The sequence below is a fragment of the Pleurodeles waltl genome, chromosome 1_1, assembly GCF_031143425.1.
Source record: "Pleurodeles waltl isolate 20211129_DDA chromosome 1_1, aPleWal1.hap1.20221129, whole genome shotgun sequence".
Taxonomy (NCBI): Eukaryota; Metazoa; Chordata; class Amphibia; order Caudata; family Salamandridae; genus Pleurodeles; species Pleurodeles waltl.
The window spans coordinates 383,458,376-383,485,075 of record NC_090436.1 but is presented as its reverse complement, the minus strand read 5'-3'; the positions used below and the strand labels follow the sequence as shown (position 1 = coordinate 383,485,075).

The 26,700-nt window shown below is 42.9% G+C and overlaps 1 protein-coding gene across 3 annotated transcripts in view; it reads right to left on the bottom strand.

Annotated features, from left to right (window-relative positions):
• Positions 1 to 26,700, bottom strand: part of MTX3 (metaxin 3) — a 168,160-nt gene that overhangs the window by 70,151 nt on the left and 71,309 nt on the right. For all 3 annotated transcript variants that reach the window (XM_069223188.1, XM_069223179.1, XM_069223197.1), the window contains exons 3-4: positions 25,672 to 25,748; positions 2,737 to 2,829 (exon numbers count right to left, since the gene is read on the bottom strand). In XM_069223188.1, the coding sequence (XP_069079289.1) occupies positions 2,737 to 2,829; positions 25,672 to 25,748 (170 nt within the window). The remainder of the gene's footprint in view (positions 1 to 2,736; positions 2,830 to 25,671; positions 25,749 to 26,700) is intronic.

The following is a 26,700-nucleotide window of genomic DNA, read 5'->3' as shown; positions in this document are numbered from 1 at the left end:
CTATTTTCCTATAGTCTTGCCAGAGCCTCCAGATCATCTCACCACAGTTAAATCACCTCAGATATGGCTACATTGACATGGAATGCTGCTTCTGCTGCATATCAGTTCTGACATGAAATGCCTCATGCTTGAGAGAAATGAGTAATTGAGCACAAGATGAATGAACTGAGCAACAGTCTCAACATTATACGTGAAGGACTATCGGAAGTAAAGAAGAAAACCTCGAAATTGGAGTGCCAACAGTTTTGAGTGGACAATGATGCAGCAGAAAATGTCAAGCTTTGGGCAAAACTGTGGGACTTATGGAACATCAAAAGAATAAACTAAGTGACATGTAAGCCAGGTTGCTGGGTCTTTTAGGGGGAGGAGTCACATAGACTGTTTAATTGAGGACTTTCGGCCTGGTTTAAAACTTGGTGGACGGGTTACTTCATCACAACAGATGGATATCCTGTCCACCGAAATCTAAATCCCATTATATTCTATGGGATTTAGATTTTGGTGGACAGGATATCTGTCACCGTTGTGATGGAGTAACCCATCGGCCGAGTTCTAAATCAGGTCCTAGAACTATCAGTTGTACCTGGATACATGTGAACTGGAACATCTGATTGTAGACTTCCCTCATCGATTCCTCAGTCAACAGTGTCCTCTGGGCTCTGGCTCTAGGTCTATTATGATTAGGATCCTTATATGCAGCAAGGTCAAGGTTCAAATATCAGTTGCCAACGCAGCAAACTTTCCTTTAATCCTGACCGCTTCAGAAACCCACAAGGTGTGCAAAGGCTATAACAAAGAAAAGAAGGAACTGAAGGTTACTGGTGTGCAATACATCATGCTGGAGAGGACAAATTTCTGTGTTGAGTTCCAAACTGTCAATAAATTCTTTAACAATCGAAAATACTAGAGAGCGAAGTAGGCTCTGATATTACTGGCTGGAAGGATGTTCTCCTCTGTGTGTTTCTGAGCTGGGATGGGCATGTTACCCTCATCTTGAGCCCACCTGAGGCCCTCTATCTAATACTAACCCACTGCTGGCAAAGGCGTGGTGATCTCCTGGTGTTTTAGGGCTCTGCCTATGGAATGTATGTTTGTGGTAACTTGCATCGCTGCACTGTGCTTGCCTTCCTTCTTAGTGTGGTTCACTCATACTCCTATGGAAAGTGCACTGTGGGTAATGCACAAGCAAACCTATGCAAGAGTTGGTCCCCAACTACTACCTACATTCACTAAATAGAAGCATCAAAAAAATAGAACAACTGGGTTGCAGTGCTCCACTACCAAGCGTAGCCGAGCACTGGGACAGTAACCGTAGAGGAGGTTCCTTCTGTTTCTTTGATAACCCTTTAACACTCCTGAATGTGTTAAAAAGTAAAATATCAGGAATTAAAAAAAATATCTTTTATCTGACACTCCCATTTATTCTTCGCTTTTCTTTCCAGCATAAGTAACATTTTGCATGTTTGAGTCTATCCATGACCACTTCCATCCACACATCATCTTCCATACTTGCCACACGGCTTTAGCACTGTCACGGAGCTGTCACTTTGGTGAAGTACATAAATGATATACCTCGAATACTTGCAAATAATCATCAGCTTAATGCCTGGTAAAGGGACTGGAAAACTAGTCACAGAATGGGTTAACAAAATATGCAAATGAGACATTTAATTGGAATATTTGTTAACGTGGTGACTGAATATATAATAAAATGTCTGAGGAAATGCCAGTAAAAATATTTGAAAATTATAATACTAATACCATTCCTTTCCTGAGACAGTAAACATGCCTCGCGCTTGGGGTGCTGTATTGTTTTATATCCGGGGTACCAATTCAGGCGCCACCCGTTTACAGAGAGTGCACAATTGGGCCGCTAGATTGTCGGCAGGTATTAAGCATAATGATCAGCTGATCATACATCGAAAACTTTGCATTAGTTAAAAGAATTACATTTTAAAAAATCGCCGGATTCAGAAATAATATAGGACACATGTCTGATCTAATTTTCGCGTCGGCGTTCAGGGCTGCTAATGCTTTTCCCCACATAAGCTCGACAGGTAAAGGCGTGAGATCCTTCTCTTTTGGAACCCAGACTCCCAAATGCCACCCCCTTCATTGGAGGGGTGAAGGCAGTCACTTCCGGTTCCGTACGGTTTGAAGACATGTCTGTCTCACTGAACGGATTGCAGCAACTGCCTGGTAGCGACAGGACACCCTCGCTAGGGTTATTTTTGCGCTTTATAAAAACTACATCATCATCCACAACGTTTTTTCGAGTACATCAAATTTTGAAGATAACCCTAGGCCTACGGTGAACGGTGTCGCTAGTAGCCATGGCTGTGTTGCTCATTGTTCTAACACAGCTAGTTCACCTGGATTAGCCTTCTGTAGTAGGGCCAGTAAGGTTATGCCGGATGGTAAACCTTTGAGTGACATCGCAGTTGCAACTAGTGATATATCAACAATATATGAAAAGGCACAGTCGAGAATAAAGGGTCGCATGTCGATAGCTAGTACAATTTAGTAAATACTACAACTTAACATGTAAAAGCATGACATATGTAAGTAAGGATGTGCTTGTTTGGAATACCTTACAAAGTGTATGTGCGAATAACCTAGCTTTGTCTTCTACTTACCATCTTTTATGTGACTTAGTGTACAACATCTCCTTTTAACATGCACACAACGGAGATTATATGAAAAATATCTGAAAACCTAGTGACTTTCTATCCTCACCAAGGCTGGTAGAAGCTTCTCTTCAAGCAACGCAATATAGGCCAAGGTGTCCGCTCCCTCTTTCGCAGACAGGTCATAATCAGCATTGTACTTCTGCAAAAGCGAGAAAAAGGCAAAATATCATAATCACATTAAAATATAATAGGGAGTGCACTTGTTCCCAAAGAGCACTGCATTCAAGTCTTGCATTCTTCATCTACCTTCAATGATGTTTCACGAATGCTCAATCTACCTAAGATCAGCAGCACTGGAGTTACTCAGACACCTTCTATGAGGTCTACCCAAAAACATGCTGAACTATGGAGTTTGTGTTCTATCATAAATTAAGCTGCACGATTTGGGAAGGGTGTGGCGTTGTACTATGCCCGCCACCCCTGCCACAGTCTGATGCTTCGCTGTACTTGCATTTGTCCTGCACCCTCATAAATGGGTCTGGTTCTATACTTCACCCCTTGCACTTTTCCTAATTTGTGACTGGTCTATGCCAGATTGTGCCCTGCCCTCACTGACACTGAACTCTGGACGCCTTCTCCTTCCATTGCTCATGGTGCCCATTTCAGACACTCTTGAGGCGAAACCTGGAGGCAGATTTCAGGGCATGAGGACACTGGTAACCAGACACTTTTTCTAACAATCGCCACTACCTCGATCCAGTACTTGTTGATTGTACTGCTATCTCTCTTCATTCTTTTATTGCAACGGTTTGTATGCATGTTTATGTGTAATGGTTTTAACTGACTATGCACTAACTAATACATCTGAAATCTTCCACAGATGACACTAGTGTTTGTCGCCAAGTGTGGCGCTGGGCTTGTGTAATGAGGACAGAAGACAGAGGTACCGGGAATGGTCTTTAACTGGGAGAAAGCTACACAGCATCTTCCACACGTACAGGGTTGGAGGAACTGCTGCAGTCCTACTCAGGGGAATGCCTTATACCCAATACACTGATTAAAGCACACATTTATTAGAGCTCATCCTTCCTATTCACTCACCCAGTTCATGTAAACATATGCACGCTCACCTGGATCACTGGCTTATGATACTGCACAGCGTAAGACTGAGCAAGGATCTTTCATTTGCATAATTCATTTACGACAATACTATTTAATTCATTTCAATTCAACTGTAGGTCTACTGTAGCTCTATCTTAATATGAATAACATTGGAAGTCACCACTAAATGTGAAGAGATTTGGCATGCCTTGCAGATATTTTGCAAGGTAATCTATTCAAGGCCATTAACCTGACGAGCAAAGATCTGGCCATCCAAACAGTCTTTGTGAAGCAAAAGATGTGTAGATAAACCAAAGAGGAAAAGTGCAGTAATCTAGCTGGACTATAATTTATGAACCTTGAAATGTTTAATTCTGATTTAGCACATACGTGTGCATATACATTTATATTTAGGTAATGATACAGTCACACATACATACAGTTAGATTTTAAGCAAACACTCCTTTGCAATGAAAGATGGTCAAACAAAATAATGTGTGTGGCAAGGTACAATGTCGTTTTTTTGTGTTTTTTACTGTGATGCCTCCTGGTACATTGTGAGCTCTGGTGGTGTGGCACGGGTTGGGAGTGGAGGGGGGGGAGCTCGAGGAGGGGCAGGACAAACAGAGCTGAAGCACAGGCCCCCCTTTTAGAGATGCCATTGGAGTGGCCCAATAAGAGAACCTAACTAGGCTGGTGATTATAACAGAAGTACAATAGGTCTAGCGTATGCAAGAGCTATTTGCTTTGCCAATGAGTTTTGCCATGTTGCAAAAAAATGTGGCTGCTGTTCAGCATGACTAAATGTTAGTGGTGTAGAAGAGAGCAGCATTGAGTGGAGTGTCGTAGAGTGGAGTGGTGAAGAGTAGAGTGCTGAGGAGTGGCGTAGAGTGGCGTGGAGTGTCATGGACTGGAGTGTCACGGAGTGCCAAGGCGTGGAACAGAGGGGAGGGGCATAGAGTGGAATAAAGTAATTTAGAGTGGTGTAGAGTAGAGTGTTGCGGAGTGGTGCAGAGTGTAGTAGAGATGTACAGTGGAGTAGAGTCAAAGTGGAATGGCATATAGTGGAATGGCGTTGTGGAATGGCGCAGAGAGGAGTAGAGTGGCGTGGCAAGGCAGAGAGTGGAGTGGTGTGTAGTGTCCTAGAGTGTAATAGTGTGTTGTAGAGCGGAGTGGTGTAGAGTGTAGTAAAGTAGAATGCCATAGAGTGGAAAGGCATAGAGTGGAGGGGCATAGTGTTGAATAAAGTGTTATGGAGTAAAGTGTCAGAGTGGAGATAGTGGGTTAGAGTGGAGTGGTATACAATGAAGTGCTGTAGGGTTTAGTGGTATAAAGTGTCAGAGTCGAGTGGCGGAGTGAGAAGTGGCGCAGAGTGGAGTTAAGTGGCATGGAGTATTGTAGAGGGGAGTAGAGTGGCACTGAGTGTCCTACAATGTCGTAGAGTGGCCTAGAGTGAAGTGGCATAGAGTGGTGTGGTGGAGTAGAGTATGGTTGAGTGGAGAGTCATGTCGTAGAGTGGGGTTGTGTGTCGTAGAGTGGAGTGGTGTATAGCGGATAGGCGTAGTGTGGAGTATGCATGGTGTGGTAGCGTGCTGCAAAAACAGACAACACATTTTCAAATTAAATGACCATTACATTTGCACATACCGTTTTAGTGATAAAACTGTACAGCACACAAACGTTAATGTGTGGAAATGGCATCGCCTAGTCTACTGATTTGTTTCGATCATATTAAAATATTTGTTTCCACCACACCATACAAAAAAATTGCCACATTTGTGCTTTCCTAATTCTGAAATATTCTGAAACATGTGCACAGTTCATTTACAGACATTTACATTTTGTTGTGTGCTAGAAAAATACTTTTCTTTCCCAGTACAGGCAAGATTGTCATATAAATCTTCTCACTTTGAAGTCAGAGCAAGAAAGTAAACACCTAACTTGCTCGAGAGACAGAGCCAAACATTTGACTTCTGTGTCTTTGAACGCACAGCGATTGCCACAAGAACAAAATGTAAAGGTGTGATTATATAACGCGAGGACTCCTCAAAAAGTACAATAAAGGACAGTGGCATAATGGAACAGATGTATGACCACAACATGTGATGTTTTATGAACCGTGTATTTTATATGTAATAAACTGCGGCCATGTTAACGGCCAACAATGAGTCCCCTAATGATTTGGGGCAGGGGAAGGAAAGGGGGTAAAAAAGGAAGTTTATTGGCCGGGAAAAGACCTGGCGGTACTCACATGTTGGAAGGGGGGGTGGGGTTAAACTTGCAGCAGTAAAGCACAAAGCCCCCAAAACACAGTCCACTAAATGCATTCTATTGGCTCAAAAGGCAGAGGGACAAGGCAGCGCCACTTTGGTGAGCTTAGCACAGGCCACTACACATGAGTTGCTAGGGCTAGAAAACACGTAGGCATCCTCTACAGAGGGGGGATATACAACTATTATTACAGGAATCCAAGAAGGACATGACAACTTGACAACAGGATTTAGCAAAAAGCTCTAACAAATCTTGATTGCTGGCAACAAAAGGCTGAAACCAAAATAGACTATGTGGCCAACAGCCACATGGCCAAGATTTACTATCAGCCAGAATGGACACCCTCAAACCACACTACAAAGGTTTAACAGATATGAACGACGACGGTAATAACCGTTCCAGGTGCAACAGTATTAAAATCTGAGGAATGAACCAGTCTGTTACTAATGAAGAAATGGAAGGTCACGTCCATGTCCTAATTCGACACATACTTCAGTCTCCAGAAAAACAAAAGTCATTTTTAAACACACACGGTCAGTTTTACACATTTCAGACTTGCCAAAAATTGCTACACAATATTCTGGCGAGCACTCATTTCTTCAACGTGAAGGGGGAAGTATGAGCGACAGCACACAGGATAGGTGAAATCCATTTCAGAGGGGACCATAACTCTATTCAAAGAGATTTCACCTACAACGCTGCCAAAAGAAGGGACATTAGAGAGGTCACAAGGTTTCTGCAAGATGAGAAAATCCCCTTCCTTTGGTGGCTTCTCCTTCCACTTGCACCTCTCCTTTGATAACAAAATAGTATATAGTAAGAACGCTGGAAGAAGTGAAAGGAATACTGAAACTACCATAACTCAGTGCAGGAAGAAAGAAGTCAGGAGAACCCCAGAGATGTGATTTAAGAGGAGATTGGAGATGGCAACTATAAAAAAAAGAGTGGAGAGCGGTCATGGCACCAAAGGTGACAGAAAGAACAAAATCCTCACAAAGTCTCTTCAGAAGGGAAGTAAGTACATTCAAAGAGAGCCAAAAGACTCAAAGATATCCTTTTCATATTTTTTTCCATTGCAAATGTTGGCATATGATCTCCTTTCAAAATTATAAAAATTTATCTTTTATAATCAACCTCTATGCTAGGGCACAAAGGAAAAAAGAAAACGTTCATTATGGGATTTTGATGCTTATATTGACCATTTCATTTGGTGGTTTTCATGCTCAGGCTGGGAGTAAAGGTCCAGGGTTTTGGGTAGTTGCTGCTCATCCTATTTTTAACAAGAGAAATAAAAATGGCCAAGCTTCTAACAGAAGAGGGAAGATAGATATTTTGGTTTTCATGTTTTGATTTAAATACTGGTTTGAGTTAACCATTTATGCACATGCTGATGTGTAGATAAGACTTAAAGGCAATATATGCACTGTACGCCAGTGCCTATAGAAACTTCATGGGACAAGAGGGTGGCTTTCTTCCACAATGGTAAGAGATCGTTGTAAAGCAATAATGAAAGTACAAACTGTTACATTTACAGAGTGGATGATCCACTTAGACAAGTCATGACACCTTTTAAGATAACTACTTTAAAATTGCAGGATCCGATTAAAGTGGTGTTGAAGTGGTGAACCTAAGGGAAGAAGATATGGTGTTACTTCAAGGAGCACATTTAATGGTCTTAAATTCCTACCAATTACTTCCATACTGGCTCCCCCTGCAGTATCATTCAAATGGAGCTAATAAGCCCACAGAAGTACCAATTCTGATCAAGAAGGGAGTCCCTTTTAAATTAGAAATCTACTGGTAAGATAAAAGACACATTGGGTCCGGCTAGTATGGCCTTCTTTCCTGCATATGGCCCCAAGGAGGGGATGAGGTAGATCTACTGAAACCTGCCCCGAGTCTCCGCTGAAACCTCAAGAGGTGGTTTACTGTTTGGGCCCGAATTTAACATGATTCTTCACCCTATGAAGGACCAGTTTGTGGCTAGAGACAACCTACCTCGAACACCACAATCTCTCTAACAATAGGAAGTTTAAATCCATACGTTGCTGGAAGGACATGATATCCATTTTTTAACGTGCATGGAACACATACAAGAATTAATTTTGATGTGGTCAGTAGACAGTACATACAATCATCATTTATCTATTACAAGTCTGACCGACTCCTAAACAAACACATAACTGTAGAAAAAAAAAAAATACACGTGAATGGTGGCATAACCATAAAGAATGTATATAGTTATATAGAAGTGCACACTTCAGTTAATGACAAAACAAATATCCGGATGAGCCCACCTGACTTTACAACTAAATATGACTAAGAGTTAGTAAGCATGATGGAATGATCTTTTTGAGCACATGCAAATGCACAATTCATAATAGAAGTTTCAGCATAGACCCCTTCTTCAGATTACAGAGGAAGAGTGTGGATGTGTGCTTTTTAAGGGGAGTTTTATCACTTTCGTGATGTGATCACCTAGGGTGGATATTGTCTCATCACATGTGCAAAAGTATGCAATGTATCCCGATTCATGCTTGGAGAGGGAAGCAATCAATGATATCTGCAATCAGGTTAAACTTAAAATCTCCTGTTTTTCAGGATTAAGACACAAATTAGTACCGAGTTAGAGAAGAACAAGAATGTCCAGAAGCTGGTAAAACATTGTATGTAGTGTAAATGAACGAATGAATGAAAATTAGGACTTGGCAACAAAGTTAGCTGTCCCACTAAATAATGAGGTAAAGAAAATAACGGGGACCAGGTTGGTTCTGATGAAAGCTCAGGACATTTTTGGCAATATCAGTTGAAACATAATGACCAGAGGATGGGGAGCCACTGGCCCAGCCTACACTTTCCCCAGTTATTGTTTTTAATCTGCCCAGGGTCCCCAACTATTCCTGAAATAAAGCACCATTGATAGAGGTGCTTTAACAGCACCGCAGGCCATTTCAACAGTTTCCACAGTTTCTGGTCCCGAGCCCATATCCGTCAGTCACATTTACGTGGTTTCTCCAAAAGTAGGGTTGAGCCCACCCGGTGTTGTACAACTACACCAGATGAGGACTCAATGATGAAGCATGGCACATATATTTTGGGCTAAAAGTGCTTTTAGAAAAAACAGGAATGCTCCTCTCAAAACTATACCAGTATACTGGTGAGGGGGATTCCTCCCAATGGGGATTTAATCACAGAGAATGCACATCAGAAATAAATCAGAAATACTATGAAAAAGGTGAAAAAGCCTATCACTTTCTGGCTTACAAATTGAAACAATCCTGTACACGAAATTATATCATTAAAACTGCTGTCAGGTCTGGCATAATCCTTGAAACAACTTCAAGTGTTACTGTGGAGTTTTTGACTTACTACTTCTTGCTGTATCAGGCCCAAAATTTGGATAACGAATCACAAGATATAGACTTAGCTGACTTATCTCAACCCAGCTTGGATTCTCTTGATTTCACACTTCTTGAACAGCCTATCTCAACTCATGAAATCTCAATTGCAATCAAGAATGTTTCAACAATCAGGGCTCCAGGACCTGATGGGTTTTCAGTATAATTTTCCAAATCCGATTATAAAATATACTAGAGAAAGAAATCTAACTATTTTTGCCAACCAAAACTGTCCCAAAGTCTATGGCAGAACTGATAGCTATACTGATATTAAAGTCTATTAAAGACCCCACCAACTGCAGTTCCTACAGGCCAATAGTTTAAAATGTTGTACTTAAAATATTTACTTCCATAATGGTAACTCACCTGTAACTTTTTGGCCTCTCCTTACTTCTCCATACCAATTGGGTTTTGTGACCAGGAGTGGGTGTAGTGCTGGTGGCGTCCAATGCTTTGGTGACCCCCATCCCCAAAAAACCTTCTCCTCCACAGATTCTCACTACCATGCTCCACCAGTGCACTCATCTCTCCATAGCCCCTCTGTAACATGAATTTCCTTTGTTTTACACTGCTTCCCATACCAGTGTAGAATGTCAGAGCAGATTACATCACACACACACATCATACAGACAAAATTAATCATGCACGTGAAAATCAGTCTATAGGAACTGTTGCATAAGACAGTGAGGATTACAAGGTGTAGGAGTCACATGTCACCAATACTAGTAGGCAGTATATTTTAAGAGTGTTTGGTCTGGACAAGCACAAACTCAGGATTTAAAATGTACCACAATGGTTGGTTTACTGATAAGAATGCATTTCTACCCAAATGAACCCTTTGTTTAGCAATATTAGGATAGTGAAAAACTGGGGAAAAACATAGGCCCTCATTACAACATTGGCAGGCGGCAACCGCCGCCCGCCATGTTGTAACCGCCGTGTGGCCTCCAATGCGGCCACACTCCCGCGGTGGCCATTACGAGATCCCCGCTGGGCCGGCGGGCGGAACCCAAATTTACGCACGCCGGCCCAGCAAGGATGTCGGCCGCAACACGGAGCCAGCTCCAAATGGAGCTGGCGGTGTTGCGACGGGTGCAGTTGCAACTGTTGCGCTTTTCACTGTCTGCTATGCAGACAGTGAAAAGCTTCATTGGGCTGTGGCAGGAGGCCCTTGCACTGCCCATGCCAAAGGCATGGGCAGTGCAGGGGCCCCCAGGGGCCCTGCAACTCCCCTTTCCGCCAGCCTTTTCATGGCGGTTCCTACCACCATGAAAAGGCTGGCGGGAGGGGGACTCGTAATCCCCTGGGCAGCGCTGCCCTGGAGGATTACAACCGCCGGGACCAACGTGGCGGTAAACCGCCGGTCCCGGAGGTGCGACCGTGGCCAGCCTGTTGGCGGTGTAATCGTCGAAACAGCCCTGGTGGTCTTTGACCGCCAGGGTTGTAATGAGGGCCATAATGTTCTAATTTATACCAAGCAGTTTGCGTGCAGCTCTTTGATGACAGTTCATAGCTCACTGTGCTATATTAGGGTTGTAACTTATGGACTGCAAGTAACAAAAGGATGTCTGTAATAAAAGCAATAACCTACTGAGTGATCCACATAAAATACAGTTTGGTGATTTGCATTGTACAAGTTCTTTGCAGGAGGCATATTAACTCTCTGTGATACTTTATCATGAGTGATAACTGCCACTAGACAACATTCTGATCTCTCTCCAGCAGGAACATTTATCACTAGAGTTATCTTGACACTTTTATTGTTGACTGACAACTGCTGGACATACAAGGAACTCTGCAGCAGGTGCTTTTTAAACCCATCTTATTCCTAAACAGGGCAGCCTACCAATGACAGCGTCAGGTTTTGCTGTACAGTTCACACTGCTCAACAAACGGCCCTCTTTGTGACCAAGAGCCAGACAGGTAACCCATGAATACTAGGGGAGTTGGTTTCTTGAGGAGAAACCCCTTAATACGCAAACATGCATGTAGGAATTCAGTCTCAGCCGAACTGATGAATATCGCCTCACAATGCAATGCAATGAATTGGTGAGAGAGCTCATTACAGAAAAAGCTAGAACATAAATACTAGGCCACTTTTCTCACAGGCCAGAACGATCGAATTAATTTCCTTACTTTACAAGCAGATTAACAATTTATGCTGCACTTACACTTTTCCTTCTAACCACCTGGGATAAAGATCTGGAGGTAGAAATGCCAGAAAGGAAATTGACTAATATATGAGCAAGAGCAGCACAATCATCAATTTGCTCCCAGCACAAAGGGAACGCCTATGAAGCCATCACTAGGCGGTATTTCAGCCCCGCAAGGTTAAGTGTTATGAACGCTCTGGGATGTTTTGGAGGGGCTGCGAGGAGAGGGGCCATATATAAGCATGCAGTGATCATGCAGTCACATTCGGGATGGCTGGGAGAAAATAGTATTTTAGATTAAAACAGTCAATAACCTCAGTGTCTGACGAGCCGATTTTAATTCTTCTATTGTCCACAATAGCAAGCAAACGCTGAACACACTTACTTCTACCTACACTGGCTGCACAGCTAAGAATAGCTCACTTGTGAAAGTCACGGACCATTCCAGCAATATCACCGTGGTGGACCAAGGTAAGGCATGTGTATGCTGCGAGATGTCTCTCCGCTCTGGTCAACAACAAAACGAACGGGTGTGAAAGGATTTGGCTCCTCTGTAAGACATGTGTCAAAAGGGACACGGGTTGGAAGGGAGTCCCATATGTTGACTTTATCATGAAAAGGGAAAATGGGGGAAGTCTATCCTTCACCACAGAAGGGAAGGAAAATGACAATATGTATTAATCACAACGGTTTATTGTAATAGATGACAAATGCGCACCTTGACATAAGTTTGTACATTTAATCAATTTGTGGCACACATCCCGTACTTGCCATGACTCCTGCACTATAAACTTATAAAGGTATTAAAAACAGACAATCTTGGCTCTCACATGGAAATCTAAAAAGCACTCATTTTGTGACAGTGAAATATCATTAAAGCAGCATCTAGCAGAAGTACAAAGCAGTGGCACATGAACTCCTGAAGAGAGAGATAAGAAGCAGAAAGGAGTGGAACTAAGAGCTGGACAAGAAGAGGGATCAGACCGAGACGATCTTCCAACATCGCAGTGCAGATCCACGTCAGCCACCATGGATTCAAAGAACCGAGCCAGTGAGACGAAAGTAGGGGGCAATGTGTAATTACTGAGGGACTTTGATTATGGGTAACTATGAGTTGGTAGTAGGAGATAGGTGAGAAATGATAGCAAATGGGTTGGGCTTACTACAGACCTGTATTGAGACCTTTCAGGATCTTTTTGAGCTCTGGGTCTGACTTGGAAGCAAGTATGCCAGCATGTGCAAGATCTCTGCACTTCCAGGGAGGGTCAAGGGATCATCAAGTGGAACTCAACTATACTTCTGGTTTCAAGCTCACACCATAAAATGGGAATGCTAGTATATTTCTGAAACTAGGTGAAGTGGTGCTGCCACATTCAGCACTCGGCTTACTTGCTGTGTAGATTCTTCGGAAGCCCTCTTGGAATTTCTGGTGTGGAGGAATGAGGGCTCCTTGGCACTTTGGGTCAACAACTCTAGACTTCTTGTAAAGCCTGTAATGGGAAGCATGTTTAGTCCTTATTTAGGGGAGGCTGGCAGGCGACGTCTGGGGAGGGTTGGTGCATGTCTGGCTGACAGGGTGGTCTTCTAAGTGCTATAGTGGGGCACAAGCACATATGAGTACACCATGGGAGTTTGGCAGAAGCCCAGACCCAATCTCATATAGCGCATCTCACGTACATGACATCCCGACCACTCAGGTATTGCAAAGTTTCTCACCTCCAAGCAGAGACCAGCTTCTCTCACTCTCAGCATGCATTACGAGCACCGAGTGCTACTCGATCCCATGCAAAGGATAACCTCTGGAGAGCTGCTGTCACAGGGCATTGTGTATAGTACCCTTTGACAGTTCCTTGAAATGTAAAGGTGGGATGGGCTGACCCTTTACAGTACAGCAAGAAACCTCTACTCCCCATTTTTCACTCAGTCTTAACACAACATTGTGCACACAATCAGCTATGGGTAACCCGAGTGACAGGTGCATTGGAGATCACAATCACTTTTCTGAGCAGGCATGTTGCAATTTTCACAATCTGTATTAAAATGGTCAATGAATGTAAACATCATTCATAAAAAAGAAAATACATAAACAAAGCAATCCCTGTGGCCAGAGATCATTTAATTTACAAAGGGGCAAAAGGCAGTACTCCTGGGTGCAACTACTGCCCCCTTCCTCAAGACTTCAATCTGTTGACATCATCCATGCCCAAAGGTAAGGATTTGAGGGAGGTACCTCATTGAGACCTATGAGATCAGGAGACCAGGTGAAAGGCTCTTTTACTCCAGGGGTCACCAAGGATCAGGGGCCAGTCAAACTTAGTCAAAAGGATATATGACAATGTCAGCTTGAGGGGTAAAGGAAAAACTGATACAATGGAACAACTGGTATGAAACGTTGTGGATTCATCTCCTTGCAAAACTGCAGCTCTCTGAAGGTTTCACAAAGCTGAAATTTGAACAGCAACTTGAACAGGTTAAGGGACTTATTAATATGGAAACAAGTGAGTGAGTCTTGAGCAGCTTAAGAAATTCACGCTGCGTAAGCTTCTTGTTTTCTAAGCTTGATAGGTTATTGTTCCACATTTTTAGAGCAAGATTTTTGAGCTAGAACCCTGTCTCATTATCTTTAAATTATCTGGTATTGAATAACTAACGTCTTGACTGCCTTGTACTAGAGAGCTAAGGAAGGTACATAGCTATTACTTTTTCTGTTTAAATGCCAAAGAAGACAAACTGATCCATGAACTATACGTACTGCTATAAAGACAAACATCGTTGCTACTGAGAACCGACTGAAAGCCTGGATATAGTGTAACACTTGACCAAATGTAAATTTCTATCAGCCCTATATTTGGTGTGAGGAAGCCTTTTCAACTACATTGCAACTATTTTAAAAGAAACCTAAGCACAGGGAACAAAGGTAATGGCCACTATCAATTCTGCAAACATCTATTGATCTTACAGCAAGAACCTTAGCTATGGCACGCAAGGCAAAATCGTTCTCAGAAGAACTTCTCATTTCTTAGTAAAAAGGGACAATTTTGGCATCCAGGTGTCAGTTATTAAAGAAAAATGAATAGAAACAAGACTTTGTCGCACCACAAATAAATGGCACAGCACTTCACAAAACTCACACCAGGAACAGGTAGTGTAAGAGTAAACTTGTATACAGTTATGGAGGAGAAAGTGAAATATAAATGACAATAACCAGTTTGTTTATTTCATTAATAAATATGATAGTTTTGTATGCTACGTTGGCCCAGCTTTCAGAATGTGTGGGAATTCTGACATTAAGCTGGGAATATGCTTTTTGAGCTGCAGTCCATACGGAGATAGCAGCAGCAAGTGATTAGATCAAGCTCACTAAGCCATGTTACTATCTAACAGGAATATCAATCCTCTGACAGAGATCATCCATCTACAGCAATGTAGTTTCAGGTATGAAAGATCCACACCACAAACAACACAAGACAGTTTAAAACAATAGGAGTGGGTCAGGCAGAAATTCTAGGATAATCTGTGCATCTGGATTGCTAGATTTGGAGAAAGCCTTTGGTTCAGAGCCCTGTAAGTTCTTGTTCAAATGTCTGTCAAACCAGACAAGGTAGACTACCTATTGGGAATAATATGTTTCCCTCACGCTAAGTGCACTGGCTGAGTGGGAGTGGGTACCTTTGTTATGGACATGCTCAACATGGAGTATGATACTAGGAGGGAGCTCTTTTCTATCTACTTCGATTTGTCCTGGTGATTGATCCCGACTCTAGTTATGATAGCTAGTCACCTTCAACAGGGAATCATAATGAGGAGAATCACAAATATCGCTTGGCTATACAAGGAAGCAGTCATGTTGTACGACCCTAATACAAACCTAAGCCAGATCCTGGCAGAACATGGTGACTTAGGTAGAGCTCTGATGTGAGCGCAAACTAGGATTAGTCAGATATCCTAACCCAGAAAGGCATGGGTGCTGGTAATATATCTGCCATTCTATTCCATCGGGAACCTGAAATAGAGCCTTTATGAGGACAACTACGAGCGAGTCATCACAGAAATGGTGTCAAGGCTGCAGAGATGGCAAAGTTCACTCCTACTTTTATGTTGAAGACTCATTTAGTCAACATGATCACAGTCCCTTATATACCACTACATGTTTCAGACATATCTTAATAACAATGTCTTTAAAATGATAATATGCACAATGAGGTGACAGCTGTGCCTCAAGTTCCACTATACATGACTAAAGAGTATACTAAAATCCAAATGACTCACATTCCGTGGACCCCCTTCCTCTCGACCCCCTGCTTCAATACATACGTAGGGTAGTGAGGTGCACAAAGCTGTTCACCTTTGCATATAGGAGAATACTGAAATAAGTCTACTGCACAAGACCTAAACAAATTCATAGACACTGGATTAAATGGTCAAGCAGTTGGAAGACCCCTCTGAAATGATGCACATGGTAACTACACCGACACTCACTATATATTTATTTCCCAGCAGAGTGCTGTTCACTTCATTAACTCAACAAAAGGAACATCTGAAGCCTGTTGATGGAGTCACTTTCCAGCCTTTATTTGTGTCATGGCTTCTTTTTAACCCATTCAAACTGGAATAGATTAAACCCAGACTGAAAACCCCTCCTGTGACCCTAACATTCTAGCATCTACCACCCACCGTCTCCTGTACATTCATGGTTAAGTCTACTGAAGTCCTTGTAACCATCCAACAACACACCTTCTTGAACATCTATGACATTTTGGACAATCTTCAGTCACGGTTTCACTTTTACTATGGGGAAGAGATAGCCGTGATCACAGGTATTAGTGACCTGCTATTTATTACTAATTGACTAACACAGATATGCTATTTTAATGATAAAGGACTTGTCAGTGGTCTTCATCACCATGGATTCAAACACTGAGGCATCTCCCAAACCTTCCACAAGTTGAGTATCAATTCAAAAGAGACAAACCTAAATATGACAAAATGCATTAGCTGTGTCTCTCTTGTCCTTTACTCATATTCAAGAAACAATATCGTAAGGTGAATCCGGAACACAAAGTACCTCCTTTCAATGACTAACACAAGGATGAAAACTCTTAGGATGCTCTGTTTGGAATAAGGTGGTACCTTCTGCAAAAGCATTAATAAGGCAATTCAAAGAAAACCCTTAACTCTACAGAAATCCCTTTCCAGATTCACCTTAAATGCTAAACCCATGGACCATGCAGAATTGATTGTGAAGGAACTCTCCTGACTACCAGTAAAAGACCACTCAAAACTTAAAATTCTAGTATTCACCTATAGAGTTCTGTACGAGACATCCTCCACAAGGCTGTCAGATCTCATTGCTCCCTTCTAGAATTCAAGACAATCCACACATCTTTCTGAATTTGATCAATTCTCATCTGCTTAACACCTTGCACTAATGAAGTCATAAAAGCCACATAGCAGAACTCTCTTCCTCCACCACAAATCTACTTTTTTTTTTAAACCTGCTCACTTCAAATCTTTTGATTAACTACCTCTACATCCTCTTCTACCATCTTCCATGAAGGCTTAAGTGATATGTTGCACCCTACAAATTGCAAGAAAAAAAGAATAAATAATTGGCTCATGAGAAATTATGTGCCAATGCTGAGCTATGGCTGCACAAAATAAAATTAAAAGCAGCATCAAAACTGTTAACTACAACTACTACAAAGAATTTAGAAATGTGATGCCCAATTAGGATAAGGTAGAAATGTGCACATCATTAGCAGGGCAGTAAATATTCTCGAATATACAGTCCAGGGCTCAAAAACAAAAATTGTGTTGCTTACATGGTAGTGGAATTAATGTGTGTTTTTAATAGATGCCTCCAGGCAGGTTAATTTGGTTATACATCAAAGCCTCAGGAACCAAGTTAAGAATAAAGATCAAATAGCACAGGAATTGATAAGAGGATGAGGGCCAGAGGCCCCCTCAAGTGGATGTCTTTTTAACCTATGGTGGTTCATTACCTTATCTATGAATAGACAATGACTGAGACTCCTAAATCTGGGTGGCTGAGCTGAAAATATTGACAAAGGTCCTACTCTGAACCTCTGATGGCTAAACTGACAGAACTATTCGCATTATACAGGAACGCCTTCTTATCTAGTATCCTGAGTTGGACAGTCCTATCTGCAAGACTTAGATTTCTGCCATCATCATTAGCAGGGGTAGGGTCGAGAGAAACTCAAAGCAATAAAGCAGAGCATGTTGACCCGTGACATGGTGTGAGTAGTGTGAGGGTGTGTAGCATTCACCATGTATGGAGTCCCGACATGGACTGGTTATCCAAAATCAAAATGACTGAAGGTGCTCAAAAGAGCAAGCACAACAGGCTGTCCTGGTGTAGACAGACATAGGCCAACTGTGTTTATCATATAACATGTGTAGCAAAATGAAGCCACTTGAGAGGAAAATGAACAAACAAAGGCCCTCATTATGACCTCGAGGGTCTTCAGAGAAGACCGCTGAGGTCCTGCCAGACCAAAGACTGACAGTGTTGGCGGTCTTCCGCCAACCATATTATGACTGCTGGCGACCCTCTGCCATATTTAGGGCGGAGAGCCGCCAGCAGCCATACTGGCGGTCGGCGGTGCAGTGGAGGTTGCTTCTCGGCACCGCCACGTCATCAGAACACCGCCCACCGAATTACGTTTCAGTGTTCGGCTTGCCGGTGTTCTGGTGACGGGGTGCTGGCAGCAGAGCAGGCCCCATGGAACCCGTTCCCTCCCAGACGACCACTGGGGCAGTTAAGGTGATCTTCGACAGGGGGGGGGGGTTGTTGTGTGGTGTGTGCATGAATGGGGGTGTGAGTGTGAGTGTTTAGAGGGGGTGTGTGAGTGCATGTATGAATGCAGGGGGTGTGATGTGTGTCAGGGGATGTATTGTGTATGTGTGTGCGTGTGTATGTATGTGTGTGAGTGGTGTGTGCGTGCATGAGTGGGTGGGATGGGAGTATGTCTGGGGGGGCCCATGGAGTTAGGGGGCGGGGGAGGGGAGGGGGCCCTATTACCTTTGGGGGGATGGTAGGTGGGCCGTGGCTGTTGGGGGAGGACTCTGGGGAGGGGGATGGGGGCGGGGGGACTCCCATCAGTGCCACGGAAGGAATTCACTGGCACTGATAGTGCCTACCGCCATGGTTTTCGTGGCGGTACGAAAACCACGAAAACCATGGCGGTATGAGGGGTCATTATCCCGCAGGCGGACTAGTGGCGCCCGCCGGGCTGGGGACCGTTGTCTCCAGCCTGGCGGTCGTTACCGTCATGGGGGACGGTGTGGTGCATTGGCGGTTTGGCATGTGCCAAACCGCCAATGTCATAATTTGGCAGTAATTACCGCCAGCCTGTTAGCGGTGCTACTGCCAACTTAACACCGTCCACCAGGGTTGAAATGAGGGCCAACGTTTTTTGACTGGGAGATCCCATCTAAGTCACACTGTAGGGTGCAAAGCCTATGCTGTCTCTTCTATTATGTGTCACCAGGATTAGACAACCGAGGGCCTTCATGTGCTAAAGGAAGTTCACTGTTGCAAAGCCCGCAATTTGTAAAAATACAGGGTTTGTGACTGCAAAGACAACTGTTTAAAATGTATCAAACCACTTTTAAGAGAAGGAAAGTTATTTCATACTTATAAAGGGTATTTTGCAATTTCTTATGAATCACAAATACGAGGTAGTGAGAAAGAGGAACCCACCTATTTGGGATTCACAATGCACTGTATCAATGGTTTGTGACTTCAGTCGCAATTGTAAACCATTCCAAAGTTACCGACCATCGAGTTAGGGCTGTAACAGAATAAAGAAGGCATCGCAGCCTTGTGGCACAGAGTCCCCTTTGAGAATTGTTACAGCAGATTACTCTTTGGAAATTATGTGGATATGCATTATGGGTACATAGAACGAATTGCAAATTGCACTCCCATTCATAAACCGGCTAGCACATCTCTGATTTGTGAATGGGAATTGTACATCACACCCTTAGTAAATTACTCGTATTAATTTAATGGGGATACTGCATCAGCAACTCCTAAAAAAAAAATAGACCTCCTACTGGTTTAGTAGCATTGTCACGATACACTAAAGTGGTTACTTACAAGGAGTACCAGGAGAATATCTTCAAAGATAGAAGGACATGGTTGCATCTAGGAAGATTACTTATTTTTTTTTTAAACACCATGTAAAGTAAGACACTCAAAAAGTGTTTAAAAAGATATCTTAACACCACTTGCATGAAACTCCTCCTATTGGCAAACGATGGCCACATCTTGAGTTTTTTAATAGGTCGGCGTCCACAGGCGATGAGCTCATGAGGTGAGAAACCTGCTGTAAAGCTCAATCCATCCACCCACACGGTACAACCTCAGTGACAGATTAGGCAGCTGAGCCATAAACCAAAGGACAGGCAGTATGGCAGTAATGCTACCACAGAAAAACACAGCCGTAAATCTCTCAACTAAAAGAACATTCTCAGTATCTTGGGAGTAATTGTTAAGAGCGTATTCATATATTGTTCACCCTGCAGATTATTTGAGCACATTCCAAACAGAACAGATTGTGATTTTCTGATAAAATGAAATACAGGGAGCATTCCTTGCGGTGAATACTGGAAAACCTTAATGAGAAAACCAACCGCCTAAATGAAAGAACATTTGTAGGAAGTCTCAATTCTCCCACTAGAACCACAAAAACTATTTAGTTCACCGACAGCAAATGCTTAGCCGAATAGGTCATTTATTCCAGAGTCAGAACATTCCATATCAATTTAATTCTTTTAGTTATTTCCAATGGACTGGATGTGAAGAAGAGTTTATGGAAAATAAAATAATTACCCTATCCAAATTTTCGACCAATACTTTTATGCTGGACACCTGCAGTGCTGTGAATTATTGAGGCATTTATTCAGTTAGCGACAACAGAGTCCTCCAAAAATAAAGCGTGATCACACAGTGCAGCAGTATTGAAAGAGCGACGTGTACATAGGTGAGCAAATGACTTATGACTCAGCAAAATATACAAAAGAACAAGGCCAATGAGTCTAGATGTATGTGAAGCGAAGGTGTCTCGACATCATGCACAAGTTAAACATCATCACCAGGAACAAAGCTCATCTTGAAGCACTCATATTAACGTGGCAGCTGGACCCAGGAATGAAAAATTAAGTAGGTGAGATGTCGTAGGAAAGTAATGAAGCAGGAAGGCGATTACTCATCACAATCGTGGGCCCACTCTCGGGGCTCCCAAGCCTACAATGAATTTATCGACAGCCCATGCATGGGAATATGCCTCATTATGATCAGGCCATAATGTTTTATAGGGACGTAGTTCTTCCTGTATTGTCACGTTTCTCCGTGATATGTGGGTAACTTCAAACTATGCTATAGAAACTGGCATGCCTGTCCGTCTTCTGTAAAGGGTCTTTTATTCTCAGACATGAGAGATCTAGTCATTCAGTACCCTCCCTTATCTGAGCAGCACGGAAATATCTTTCTATGCCAGGACAGGATATTTCCCCCATGCCTAGGTGCCAGGGGGTTCATCCCTGCAATTTCCTTTTTCATGTAAAATGGAAGATGTCCTTTGGCAAACATCTGAACTCTTTTCCAGGAACCTCTACCAAGAGTCTTTAGAAGAGGTAATAAAATAGGAAAAATAGCATTTTAATTGCATTAATTTATCCTAGCCAGGAGATGGAGTGTCATATACTCCTGTTTGAGACTGCCTGGGGCAACTGGCTATATACAATGATTCAATGTATTTTGTTAGCTAGACCCCCATATCTATGTATGTGTCATAAAAATGAGACAGGTTTGTAACTCACTAAGGTGAACTGTACTGAAATTGTCTATATACAAACAAACTTGACTTACCTTCTTGCAACTGAGCTGAGGAAGTTGGTGATAACAGCAAGTGTATTGGACAAAATATATGTCAGGGACGATGAAAAAGTTGGAAAACAGACTGCATCATAAAAATGCAGACATACCTAGCAGAAGGGTGGGGAGGTCCTGTCCAGCTGAAAGAGGACAAGGATATTCAACCTCTAAAGCGACAGTGGGTGTTGGGACAGAAAAGTCCTCTGCATGTTAACGGACGTGCACCCCTGCCCTGAGTGGCCAACTGTACGGATGTTGGCTCCCTAATGCTGATTTTTGTTCTCATAAACAAACACGGATCATGCGTGTGCGCCATGAAATAGGCCTGGATCACAGACTGCAGTCTTGCTGTAGAGGGAGGAGCGCCCAATGCGCGCCCTCCATGGCAGTGGAAGGCTACCTCCATGGCAGTGGAAGGCTGCCTTCACCAGGTGTTAAGCACCATGAGCGAGATGGTAGCAGCATACTGTGTAGTAATCAATAGGAGTGAACAGGTCCTTTTAAACCTGTCACTAGAGTGAGTCCTATAGGTTCACTCACTTTCAAAAGTTCTGTTACTGTGTGCTTTAATCATCCTTGGCCTACATCAGATGTGAATCACTGTGCAGCACAGAACTGGTGTACTGTGCTAGGTATATGTGTGCCTGGAAAGGATGCTCTATATGGGATAATGCAGTACTGAGTAGTGTGTGCATGTTGTATGCATGTGCTGGAGGTCCAGGTGCCTGTGAACAGTACAGTACTTGAAAGATGTAGGGCTGAGCAATGTGTGCGGGATAAATGCATGTGCTGGGTGTATGTGTCTCTGTGAGTGGTACAATACATGAAGGATGCTGTGGGTGCATGATAAGTACATGTGCAAAGTGTATGTATGCCTATGAGTGGTACAATGCATGAAGGATGCTGTGCATGCATGATAGGTGCATGTGATGGGTGTATGTACGCCTTTGGGTGGTGCAGTACATGATGGATTTGGTACTGAGCTGAGTGCACATGTTAAACCCAAGTGCTGGATGTAGGTGTGCCTCTGCATGGTTTAGTGCATGGAGGATACAGTACTGTGCAGTTGGTGTACGTTGTATAAATGCACTGGGTGTATGTGTGCCTGTGGATGGTACAATACGTGGAGGTCCTTGGGTTCCATTTTGGGAGGCCCAGTCCTGAATGGTGAAACATGGAATGGAGGTACAGCAATCCTCCCAGACAGATTTGAAGATTGCTGCATTCCTGTAAGCTGGGTGGGACACACACTAGGGAGGGGAGGTTCAGGCCTTTCCTGTACACTTCAAAGGGTGCTATTTGATTCAATAAGATGTCACAAGGAATGGACCTGGGCACATCTCAGGACAGAGTTGGGGCTGATCAGAGAATCATGACCAGTAGGGTTGGGAGTCCTGGGCTAACCTTTTGATGCATATATCACTGTGGCTGACGTTCAGGTGGGAACTCTATTCACTCCCATGCCCTGTGTTGTAGGACTATCAGCTTCAGAGAAAAAGAAGCAGAGGAGCATGCAAAAGAAGCAGAACCTCAACATAAAACTTCAAAGACTCAGACCCTTAATCACATTTGATATTTGGGACTATAAGAAGGGGCGGTTCAGACCCCCAAAACTGTCATCTGCCGAGCAGCCAGATAGGCTGTGCAAGGAGGGAAAACTCTAAAAGACCCCTGACTATGACCAAGAATGGGGCCCAGGGCCTGCTAGTCTCCCTACTGGGTGGGGGGAATCAAATATGACTTGCCCGGAGCCTGGGAAATGTCTGCCTGCTTGCCAAGAAAAGTGTGCACTGTGAAGAAGAGGAGAGCTTGGGAGGGAACAAGATACAGCGGGAGCCCTGTTGAATAGACTCCTGGTGTGAGGTATGAGAAAATGGCTGCTGCATAGACCCCGTTGTTTCCCATGTGCAGGACCGAGTTGGTGACCCCCTTTATACCAGGAGATGGCCACTTTGAAGATAGCAGTGGTGAACGACTGCCATGCGGTAAGGGCTGAAGTTTTGCGGGGTAGCGGGCTGGCAACCCTGTATGCCAGGACATCCCGCCGTGGTAGACTGCCATTCAGTAAGGGTCAAAGCCTTGTGTGGCAGCAGTGCAGTGACCCCGTATGCCAGGATTGGCTGCCTTGGTATAAGACTGGCATGAGGTAAGGGCTGAAGCCTTGTGCAGCAGCACAGCAACCCCATATGCAAAGATGGTGTGCCATGGATAACTTTGCTGTGTTGACCATGCCAGAACCTGTGGACAGTGAGTAGTTGTGACTCCCATGTATCAGGTCACCAAAAGCACCAAGGACTGCAACTGGTTATACCCCACTGGATTAGTGAGGATGCCATGGGAGCATCATTTCCCAAGTGTGGAACCAAGGACAGGATCATCGTAGCCATCCGCCCTGCCCTCATCGGGAATGTGTGACACGTACCAAGCTGCAGAAAACCTCTGATAACTGCAGGAGCATGGCAGCACGGGGGAGAGCCTGCGCCCAGCGAGTGCGCACTCCAGGACTCCAAATACTTACCTCCTGCCTGTGCGGGTAAAACTTGTTTCAGGCCTGACGATCCAGGGCAAAATTCTGCTAAATCAAGCATGTGTGTGCTGGAACACTACTGACTTTAAATCAGAGTCACAGTGGACTCTTGAGACTCGGGCTACTAGTGTGACTTAACCTGGTTGTTACCAGCAGTGAATGGGGAATAACCATGATCGCTAAAACCAGGAATGGGTGGGATAGGGGATCACCAGAGAGACACTAGAGATATAAATATATATATATATATATATATATATATATATATATATATATCTCTTCAAAGTAGGTGATGATTAAAATAGTATATCTCTATTTAACAATATATACTTACCTTCTCTAGATTTTGGTTACTAATATTTCTGCTATGGTATTATGGTGCCAGAATATCAAGTCTATATATCGAAAATGTTTGTATACGTTAATGATACTTAACTTCACATATATGTACCTTGATGATCTATATCTTCAAGGTATGCGAATATAGAGATAAAAACAGTAAATCTATATTTACCAATTTATACTTACCTTCTCGATCTTTTGGTTGTTAATATTTTTGCTACAATCTTATGATATCAGAAAATCGAGTCTTTAATATCGCAGCACAAATATGGATGACCAAATCATGAAGGTACGTGGATGTGGAGTTAAGAATAGTAAATCTATATTATCATTACATATTAACTGTCTTGAAATTTTGGTTGTCATATTTTTTAAAAACTATGGTAGTATGATATTAAAAACTCAATATTCTGACATACAATCACCACATCTCACTTTTTGAGATAAGATGACTGCATGAGGTAGTCACTCCTGAATTCAATCCCATCTACATGATGCCCACAGTATTGTTTTAGTTCAACAGATTGATGGTTGGGATGGTAACAGGATTTTTGCTCAACAGCAATAACAGTTAGTTTGACTCATTCTTCAGCGTACCTTCCACTGCTTATATACCCTGCTATTGAGAACTTCAGCCTCGGTTGTTTGGACATCATGCTTGTAGAAAAAGCACAGTGCCGTAGACTAGAAATGTATTGTTCCTTGAGAGTCTAGTATAGTGTTGACAGTACATTTACCAGTGTTTTTACACTAACAATGTCTGCGCTGTACAAGTTGTGTGATAGTTTTTACTCATTTCCACCACCCCTCTAGAATTTCCTACCATGGCACCTGTAGGTATGCAGATCCCACCAATGTCAATTGCAGTATTTGATATTGGGGTAACTCATTTCTGGTGGTTATAACACCATTCTTTAAATGAGGCCTCAAAGTGTTAGAGTCTGATTCTGAGAAAATCCAGAACATGATTGTTCACAACATGGAAGCACAGTATATGCTTGTTATTTTGTTTCTGCTACTTTGGCTGCTTACATTTTATTCTGAGTATTGAAGGTGCATGCATGTTGTCACTACACAGATAATTGTGTACCAATACCTGTATTTTGCTGGTATTCCCAAACACATTTTACCGTTGGCGTTTTTGGAGATTTGATCTTCTATAAATTACCTGTTTTTTTGCCTCCAATCTCTTTCTGGGTTTTGTTGTCCCTATTGCTGTTTTTGTGTCTATATGTTAAGACTGATACTGTAACTCCCAGAGAGGGATTATTACTGGTGTTCGTACTGCCTACATATCAAGCAATGCAGACACACCCATAAATACCACACATGCAAACAGACCGACCTGTTTCCTTAAGAAGTTCAAGATTTGCACTGGCTGTGCAATAGTGGTGTCCTCCAAAATTAGGACTGGCACAACACCTGAAAGTAAGCAAAAAGATGTAAAGAAAAAAAAAATAACACGGGAATTTTTCATATTATTAAGTGTGCAATTAGTACATGCGAAGTACAACTAACTGCTACAAAGAAATTTTCTGACCAAAAAAATAACATACAATAGTAGAGGATAAACGGCAAATGTGTATTATTTATGACATCAGACAGGGAATTGTACACTGTTGAGCAATGTTGAAAGAAAATACTAACTGGAAATGTCTCAGCTATTGGCTATAAACAGTCCCTTGTTTATGACCACTATGCCATTGCAGACATTACCAGCCTAAAGAAAAATGGACTCGTTCCTACTCCAATAGGAACAGTGCAGCCTGATCTGTCAGGACACACCTCCTCGGGGGCACAGCAAGCAAGAGACTGACATCTTGGCATATCCATCTAACGTAGGGCATTATAATGAAATGCAGAAGATATGGGAGGCTTGCAAAGTCTCAGTCATTGGCAATTGGTTGGCGCTGCATTGCTGTCTACCATTTTATTCCCTCTATGTTACTCCAGACAGAAAGTAGCCAATTCAAATCCAACTTAATCCCGCCTCTATAAGGCCAGTCCATCCCGAACTGACAAACCACATCCCCTCTGAATCAGATCACAAGCAAACCGAGACCAGTTTTGGCCTTTTTGAGCTTCATCATTGAGGTGCAGCTCGAGTCATGTGGCAGAGTGAACAAGGAACTTGTATCTTGGCATATCCATAGCAGTGAGGGTTTTGAAACACAAAAGTGAGTGGTGAGATACTTATAAAAGTGACAACCACTGGCAATCGCTCGGAGCCGCATTCCTGTTCATCATTATTCACCCACTATACAATTTTAGACAAGGATGATCCTCATCTGATTTAGAGTTTGGCAGACAGGTAACTCTGTCACAAATGTGACAGATATCCCGTCCGCCATATTATGATTCCCAAAGGATATAA